At 47.2% G+C, this 8,712-nt stretch overlaps 4 protein-coding genes across 4 annotated transcripts in view; 3 read left to right on the forward strand and 1 right to left on the reverse strand.

The window, feature by feature from the left end:
• Positions 1–164: 164 nt before the first annotated feature.
• Positions 165–4,571, forward strand: SPPG_09092 (uncharacterized protein; the record flags this gene model as incomplete). Its single annotated transcript, XM_016757247.1, has 17 exons — positions 165–336; positions 504–511; positions 585–1,672; positions 1,760–1,846; positions 1,907–1,999; positions 2,065–2,230; positions 2,287–2,338; positions 2,390–2,458; positions 2,533–2,607; positions 2,684–2,840; positions 2,894–3,047; positions 3,130–3,233; positions 3,293–3,479; positions 3,544–3,747; positions 3,804–3,962; positions 4,024–4,152; positions 4,217–4,571. 17 exons carry the CDS (start codon positions 165–167, stop codon positions 4,382–4,384), a joined length of 3,072 nt encoding a protein of 1,023 aa, XP_016609411.1. The 3' UTR covers positions 4,385–4,571.
• A 6-nt stretch (positions 4,572–4,577) lies between these two features.
• SPPG_09093 (uncharacterized protein) lies at positions 4,578–5,779 on the forward strand. Its single transcript, XM_016757248.1, has 3 exons — positions 4,578–4,768; positions 5,004–5,501; positions 5,560–5,779. The coding sequence occupies exons 1-2, from the start codon at positions 4,708–4,710 to the stop codon at positions 5,456–5,458; spliced, it is 516 nt and encodes a 171-aa protein (XP_016609412.1). The 5' UTR covers positions 4,578–4,707; the 3' UTR covers positions 5,459–5,501; positions 5,560–5,779.
• Positions 5,780–5,899: 120 nt separating this feature from the next.
• Positions 5,900–7,931, forward strand: SPPG_03186 (uncharacterized protein; the record flags this gene model as incomplete). Its single annotated transcript, XM_016751460.1, has 8 exons — positions 5,900–6,172; positions 6,240–6,385; positions 6,444–6,565; positions 6,621–6,655; positions 6,711–6,828; positions 6,891–7,002; positions 7,064–7,173; positions 7,229–7,931. The coding sequence occupies 8 exons, from the start codon at positions 5,900–5,902 to the stop codon at positions 7,855–7,857; spliced, it is 1,545 nt and encodes a 514-aa protein (XP_016609413.1). The 3' UTR covers positions 7,858–7,931.
• The window catches only part of SPPG_03187 (dolichyl-phosphate beta-glucosyltransferase), a gene marked incomplete at its 5' end in the record, with an annotated part of 1,436 nt that continues 485 nt past the window's right edge, over positions 7,762–8,712 (reverse strand). Inside the window, 3 exons of the mRNA XM_016751461.1 lie at positions 7,762–8,327; positions 8,387–8,557; positions 8,619–8,687. Coding sequence (XP_016609414.1) covers positions 7,971–8,327; positions 8,387–8,557; positions 8,619–8,687 — 597 coding nt within the window. The 3' untranslated portion in view covers positions 7,762–7,970. The remainder of the gene's footprint in view (positions 8,328–8,386; positions 8,558–8,618; positions 8,688–8,712) is intronic.

Genomic DNA, 8,712 nt, shown 5'->3' on the forward strand with positions numbered 1-8,712 from the left:
TCATTCATGCATATGATCCTAAGCACGTTCAACTAATCCCACATTTGTCTAACGATGAGCCATACCACCAAAACCACAGATGCAACTACCAGTCAGCAAGCACTCAACTCCCTTTTCGCTTCCGTCGCAACAGCTGGGGACCACACTATCAAATTAACGCTAGAATGCCAATATGCCCTGGAAAAAAGTGCGAGTTTACGTGTTTCCTCACCAAAGATGCAGAGCTAACGTGTGATGGATCAGTCTTGCAGCAGCCGCCTCTCTTTCAGCGATACCTAGCGAGAGAGAAAGAAAACAGAGAGGTGAAAAAGAAAAAGAATTCCATGGACGACTATCGTAGGTTTTATATGGTGTATTCAATTGCGGGAGTATTTGAAGGCAAGGTTAGCTCTGGGCATTGTCAATTGACACGGATGTGACATGAGTATGCTGACGGTTTAACTCCTAGACTGAAATTCTTTCTTGGGATGGGTCACCCTGGTCTTGGTCAAACGATGTGCAAGTTGATTCGGTAAGAAGGCTACCATTTTTTGTTATGAAGACTCTATTCTATAATCGCACCTGCCTCCATCATCTCGCAACAGACATTCTTGGCCGATCTTTATGATAAGCCCATAAGTGTATCCCTCTATGAGGTCGTCAAAATAGAAGAGCCTGTTGCCCCATCTCGCACCTCCGTCCTTCGTAGAGGTGGCAAAAAAGCAGCGGGATCCCGTGTCCGACTGAGCGCCGCCCTCGATGCGGACGCACGAAAAAGTTCTATGGAAGCGCTGGCGAAACGGCAATTGATATTGGCAAATGCAGAGTTGCCCATCAAAGAGAGGTATTCTCTCATTCGCAGAGCATCACTTTTGGGTTTTGGCGCAAAGGCGGATATGGCGGTAGAGGAAGGCGATGAAGAAGATGCAGCACAACAGGAGGAAGAGAGCAAAAAGAAAAAGAGCAAACCAGAAAAACAAAAGCCAGCTCGAGAAGCACCAAAATCCAAACCCAAAGTAGGAAGCCACGAAGATGGGTTTGAACTGAAAACCTTACCCGCAGATACTTCCCTTCGTTATGCTCTTCCGGTGCGGCCACGCACATCATCACCTCGAAGAAGACCTACCAACCTTGCCGAGCTAGATGATAACTTTGACCTCCGCGAACCAGCTCAGCCTCACCACTATGACAAGCCCGAGCGGCACCTATCCGCACGCAGTAGGAGCGCAAGAACGCGCCGAAGCCCAGAATCCAGCGAGCACCAGCCATTAAATGCAATGGAAGAAGAACCAGAGCGTGCTCCTCGACGAATGCCATCTCTCGAGAGACAGGCAAGACCTCCTCCCAAGCCAACAAAACCATCGCAAAAATCAGCATCGGACATTTCGCCTGCAAAAGAAACTGAAGTAAATAAAGAGGCTTTAATCGCTCCTCAAGAACCCAGTCGCAAGAAACCCACAGCGACAGAACCTAAACCTCATCCTCGTGTTGTCTCAGAACCACCTGTCGAGAAACCAGCGCGCCACAAGGCACCCGCACCCCGCGCATCATCGGCCCATGCCAGACCGCCGGTAGCTTCCAAAGACGCTCCTAAAGAAACCAAAAAGAAGAATGAGATTCGACATGAGCTTCGAGCACGATTAGAGCTGGATCCCACTGACCTTTTCTGGGGTGATCTGACTGTCGCTACCGAGTACGTGTAAACATTGATATGCCAACCGCCGGCAGTGTTGCATCTTCTTTTGAGCTATTTTCCTTGGCTAACTATCACAACTTTTAGAGTCGAGGACAAAGTTGAAGGTCTGGAATTCTGTCGAATTGCATTAGCTTTAAGCGCTCCATTATTGTCAAAAGAGCAAGAAGAAGGGTGAGTGTTGCTAACGAATCCGGTGCTTTTATCATCATGTGCTAAAACAACTCTCAACAGTCTCAACCCCGTGAGTATCACCCTCCTGGAAGCAGATGGAATGCCAGATAAGCCAGTCTCGTTCGAGGAACTGGACCGCACATGTCTTCCGGTGTAAGTTTTACTTGGACACGGATATATTCCAAACGACACTGACTCAATCTGTGCATATACAACAGCTTTACCCGCTTCAAATTCTTCAGTGATGCCCATACCCATCAGGCATCAACAACCCAACCTCACGGACGACGCATCACATTTAACACACGGCACCTGATATTAGCGGGACTGCTAGACGAAGATAAGTTGAGGGATGATTTACTGAACAAACGGTTCGTGGTAGAGGTATGTATTGCTACATTGAAACAACAAAGAAGCCTGCTGACTTCGGGAGAACATAGATTCATGATAGAGATATTCGGCCACCGGGAGATGTCATGTCGATTGCTCAAGGTGGGCAGCGACAGTTTTCATACTTTCATTATAATATCTAAAGCATCTCAGATGTCGGCGCGAGTAATACAGCTCAAATGAATCTCAACGGCAAGCATTCGTATGGATATGCAAGCTTTTGTAAGTGGCAAGACAAGTTCTTGCAACAAAGCTTGGAAGGATCTGATTTTTGCGTATCTCTGTGACCTATATAGCCTTAGCAGATTTAGCAATGGGAATGAAGCATGTAGAGTTGATTACTCCTATCCTGCCGGGACGGCACAGACCAGGTTTGTTTCTGAACATCTAACGGAATATTCCTAAACGTTGTATGCGCATGGCCTTCTTTCCTAACACGATCACCAGCAAGCAGTACCTCAAGCATTCCTGCAGGACTATGGTTAGAATCCGCCGCAACGTTGTCCATCCGCGTCGAACTCAAATATCCTATTCTTGCCAATACGGCTTCAACTGGCGGAGCGCTTTCTGAAGGACTCTTTGGAAGAGTCGTTATCGTTACCAGGTGTGTATCATCTCTAATTACTATTCGTATGTGTTATTTTGACGCTTCTATAGCGCACAAGACGAGTCCATTGCGGAACTTGTGCATGAGACAATCGTGGCACAGAATTTGAAAGCACTGAATATACAGGCTGAGTCCGAAAAGGAAAGGAGGATGATGTTGGATGCGTACACCCTTTCGGACGAAGATAAGCGCAACGTCGAGCTGGTGAGATATAAAGTATCGACGTGTTGCTGGTGCCGACGCTTCTTCTAATAATTGTTCTGATTACGTGGAACTCGGGTCCTAGGATATACTGACAGGTTACCACATCTTTGATTCTCAAATGCGCATACTTCTCGTCGAAGGACTTTTGGATGGTGGAACGGCTCACTTATTTGAGATCCTACCAAAGTAGGTTCTCGAAAATCATTGCAGTAGAGAGACAGTCCATTATTAAGCACCTTCACCAGGTCGGACGCATACCATCTTTGGTACAATCCATCTATAACATTCACCTCACGCATCTGGCTGGCTACACCAGGTCTACTCTACGTCAAGCTTGATCCATCACTTTCTGAAATAATGAGGCAGACGTCTACCTACTTACGCAAGCGCACATCGTCAGAAAGTTTTGAGTGCTTGGAGATTTTGAATCAGGTGTGTGGGAGGTACATTTTCCTTGGTGATAGATGCTCACTTTTTCACTGACCATGGATGACAGATTCTTCACCTCGACTCTTCGTCCACTCCTACACCCATTGGTCACTATCCGAGCACGGATTTGATCAATGCGGTTGCTGAAAACTTTGGGCAAGTAGTGCCGTTTGAAGTGGCGGCACCCAAGGCGGGGCGAAAGATTCGTCGAATGATGGAGAGGAATGGGTCGGGTGGACTGTCCCTCAGTGATGTAGATGAACATGATCAGGTGGGTTCAGACGGAGGCCTGTCTGATCCAGAGACCCTTCTAAACTCCATACAAAGGCATCAAGGACCTCGTTGGCGACATTTGGGTCAGGGTCCAGCGTGCGTGGAATGGCAGAAAGAGGAGAAAAACGCGTAGCAGCTACAAATGAGGATTTTGAGCAATGGCTGGCCTTCCGCAGCTTGCGACAGCCAAACTTTTTGGCTATCAATGTGAGAGTACGTTTGACCACAATGTTTGCATTCAACCATCACATTCAAAAGCGGACATGCTCTATAGCAATTTAAGGGTGTACGCCGGCCACCAAGAGAACGTGATTATCAAGAGAATCCCGTGCACAACTACTCTATGCAAACATTTTCGACTACAGCTGCACAGCTTAAAAGTCTGCGAGCACGAATGGAAGAGGTAGGTTACCATGGAACCTATGCTATTGAGGCAAAAGTTTTCAAAAAATTCCTTGCTCTTTTAGGATGGTCAGACAGTCTTCTCCTACGGTGGCAAGTTCCTCTCACAATTGATTTCACAAGTGGATTACGATCAAGAGATTCGAAAGGAAATGGTAGAGAGTAGGAGAAAATGGATCACAAAGGATGGATTTCGACCTGCACCTTATGGTAGATGTACATTCACAACCTAGCGGGTTTGAGATGATCCTATATATTTAGGAGTTAGAGTGCTCTGGTTTGTTTAGATCTGCGTAGCGTCGTATAGAAGTAGGAAGCATCCTGCAGCAAGTCAGATGCTGAGTAAGCGAACCAATCGGAAAGCGCGTGGCTTGATATTCATTAAGACAATAATGGCAATTCTGCTTAGCACCTTTTTCTCATGGCAACTAATTCAAGGCAAGAATCGGAACAAGGATCTCAAGAGGAGCCGCCTTCACCTTACGCACGCGACAACTTACAGGCTCCCTTGCATTTTGGCCTGTCCTTCCCCCTAGCTCTATTCCTATTGGCAAACATGAACCGCCTCGTCCGTCTGGTACCAGCAGTAACCCGGGCTGTAGGAGTCACCCCTCGTGGTATGTTTTTTTTTGAAAGTGATTGGAAAACGCGCGAAGGGGTTCCATCAGGCCGATTATGAACACCGGCGCATGATGGGCTGTATAGCTGGGTTCTTTGGAGGATGGTGCTTTGGTACATGAACGTCCATTGAACAGCGAACTAATCTGGTTTATGCTCTTCCTCTTCTGCGTAATCGCCATTACCATCACACATTGGGACCCTATGCTGTGCTTCTTTCGTGATATTTGATAGCCGCCTGTGCCATTCCTACCATTGGCCGTCGTACCATGGCTGGACCTGCTCTCCACACTGACCTCGATGCCACCCTGGCAAACTACCCAACGGCGCATGACCTTGACCCCTCCGACAAGTCTGACTACGAGAAGTACGTTACCTACTGGCGCCGCCACTTCCAAAGCGTGGAAGATGACTTTGAACTGGAGAGGGGTCTCAACCACATCTTCTCCACCGACTGGGTTCCTTCCGTCGAGGTGATTTCGGACGCCCTCCAGGCCACACGTAAGCTTAACTCTTTTGCCACAGCTGTACGGTTGTTGGAGGCTTTAGAGGGAAAGGCACACAGCAAGGACCAGTATGCGAATTACTTGAAGGAGCTTAAGCCCTTGTTGGAGGAGTTGGGTGTGGTTGAGAAGAAGGACTTGGGTGCTTTTGATTTCGTAAGGGAGAAGAGGTGGTGGATGGAATAGATTTGCACATGTTTTTTTTTGAAAGAATAGCATGGCAGAAATGGTGAGATTTTATGTGAGCATTGTATCTGATCAGACTTGGACTAACATGCTGTTCCCAGGCGCAGGTGTACTAGATCCGCGTCAATAAAATATGATCACTCGATTCACATCCATTTGATTGCTCGTAATTATTTTAAAATACTTGTTGACTATCACTGTGATTGCACAGTGCAATTCTATGCTCTTGGAATGACCCACGGTTGCCGTTGAAAATGTGGATGACAATGTGGATTGTACTACAATATCTGGGATCGCTCATTGGATATTTCTTCCCACCAGCTAACCATGATGATCTTCCAAATATCTTCGTGCCGTAGTCCATTTTATTGATGATCTGGTAGGGCCCTTCACATATCGTGCATGTTTTACGTACAGTTTTCGCTTGCAAACTTCCAAAATATGTGGCGCGGGTGGCTTGAGCCTGAAAGTCAGCTTTTCGAGATCTCCCCTACTCGTCATAGAACACTCTCCATTTCCATGGCCAGAGACAAACGCAAGAAACGAAAAGACCACGCTGCAAAGAAGGCAGCCGCAAAGTCCTACAAGTCTCAAAAGCAGGCTGAAAAGGCGGAGCGAAAGAATGCTCGACATAATGCAAAGTTTGAAGAAGACGACGAGGATATAGACCTTATTTTGAAGCAGTTTGAGGCCGAGGAAAAGAAGAAGTATGAGGTATATAAAGAGTGCTCATAATGCTGTAAAATATTTGAGCTGAAGAGATGAGTAACAGCCATAAAAGGTAACAGAAGAAATATCCGCAGATCCCCCGTCACCGCGCGCAAATGCTTCGTTCGTTGCGAGCCCTCTAAGCCAGCCAGTGCTATATCTCTTTGGCGGCGAGCACTATGACGGAAACAAGCTACGAGTCTTTAATGAATTATACAAGTAAGCAGTCCAGTCAGTCAACCCACCTTTTGAAGTGCTCACCGTTGTTTCGAAAAAGGTACCGCATCGACAAACAAGAATGGCGAAAGATTGTATCGGCGTATGCTCCTGGCCCAAGGAGTGGTCATCAAACTGTTGCACTGAATAATGGAAAGCTTCTTGTCTTTGCCGGAGAGTTTGGTTAGTACCCGCACTGGATTCTACTCTTCACCGGTATTCAAACATTGGCCACCAGCCTCTTCTACCCAGAGTCAATTCCATCACTGGAAGGTGAGCACCGTACACCTGTACGAAATATTTGAAACAGCGCACTGATAGCTAGCAGGATTGCTGGACTTTTGATGTGAAAGAAAATAAGTGGGAAAAGCTTGACATCCCAACACCGCCTCCAAGATCAGGACATCGGATGACAGTGTGGAAGAACTTTGTTATCATGTTTGGAGGTGTGTGGTGTATCTTTCATTTATCTCTGTGACGTTACTTACAGTCCGATGTCCATTGATAGGATTCTACGATAACTACAAAACAACCAAATATTATGACGATCTGTGGATATTTGACTGCAATGAGTACAAATGGGAGAAGGTAGAGCTCCCTGCATTATCCTCCAAACCTACGTAAGTAGGAGTGATTTTCCACAACTGAGTGACGGGTGGCAGGCTGACATGAGCCGTGTAGTGCCCGATCTGGTTTCCAATTTTTTACGTATGGAGACATTTGCTTTCTATATGGAGGCTATTGCAAGACACAAGTGGACGGAGAGCGCGAACAGGGCGTGGTTCATTCAGGTGCATACCAAGACGTGCCAAATGTTTCCGAACTTTAAGTTGACACATTGTCTAGATATGTGGATCCTGCACATGTCCACCGATATGAGTGCGCTACGCTGGGAGCGCGTTAAGAAATCCGGTACGCCACCGCCGGCCCGAGCAGGTTGTACCATGACGGTACACAAGAACAGGGCTATTTTGTTTGGAGGGGTAGAAGATGACGAGGAGGCAGGAGATGTAAGCGTATCCCGTAATGACATGTTTAGCTTTGCGCTTGAAGGGAAAAAGTGGTTTCCCTTCACTTTGAAGAAACCAAAGGAAGCGGAAGGTGGGAAGAGGAGACGAAGAGCAAAGGCGCCAACTGGTGAAGAGGAGGTCGAGCAGGGGGAGGGGGAGGATGACACATTGGCCGACGGCCAAGCGTCAGAAGAAAATATCCCGCATCCAAGGTATAACGCGATGTTAACTGTTTACCGCAGTACCCTGTACCTCTACGGTGGGCTTTTTGAGGAGCGCAAAAAAGAGTTTACCTTGGATGACATGTGGACTCTGAACTTGGACAAAGGAGGTCCATGGGAAACTGTGATCAAGGGCGGCTGGGAAAGGGGAAAGGAGACCCAAGGTGCGAAGGATGGCGAGGCAGACGAGAATAGTAGTGCGGAGGATAGTGATGGCGATAGTGGCGATAGCGATAGTGATTAGCATAGCAAATACCACTAGTTTTGGAACGTTGTATTTAAGTTAGCGTCTTCAATTCCAGATCTCAAACCATGGCACCTTAGTCGTCATTCTAGTAGTGTTCAGCCCACGACACTTCAAGACTGCTTTTGTCTCTCCCCTTTTACTTGCCACAATCCAAGTAGGTAATTCAGTCTAATCACCAGTAAGTCTACCAACATTACAACTGAATCCCTGACCAGTGACATTTTTGTCCCTTCTACCTCGTGCCAGTTCACAGGAACTTCCACAATGGGGATCCCGAGATTCAAAGCAATGAGAAGCAATTCAATGTCAAAAATCCACCCTTCAGCGTGCATATTTGGGAAGATGGAACGGGCCGCGCCTCGCGTTAGAAGCTTGAATCCACATTGTGTATCCTTTATGGACGCAATGCCGAGAATGAAAAGAACAGTATGGAACCCATGCATGAGAAAATTGCGGATGAAAGATCGCTGAATACAGAGGCAGGAGTTAGTTACCGGAATGTGAAGGGTGAACACATCTCACCTACCTTTACGACGGCGTCAGATTTCACCATATGTGCCCGTGACCCGACAGCGACTCCAAGCCCGTTCCGTGAAACGGCATCAAGACGCGCTTCGAGCTCCTCTACGTCAGAAAACCGTGTAGCACCGTCAGCGTCGGCAAAGAGGAGCTTCTGACCTCTCGAAACCAACATCCCCTAAACCCCAATTAGAATACCAATGATCCCTTAATAGGTCGCTTCTTCCAAATGAACTAACCTGCGTTACCGCCCCTCCCTTTCTCGGTCTTTTCAACGTCATCACTCTATATCCGCCAACCGCCAATTTCTCCCCCAAGCTCGTCGAATGGCGT

The sequence above is a fragment of the Spizellomyces punctatus genome (genome assembly GCF_000182565.1).
Source record: "Spizellomyces punctatus DAOM BR117 chromosome Unknown supercont1.5, whole genome shotgun sequence".
NCBI lineage: Eukaryota > Fungi > Chytridiomycota > Chytridiomycetes > Spizellomycetales > Spizellomycetaceae > Spizellomyces > Spizellomyces punctatus.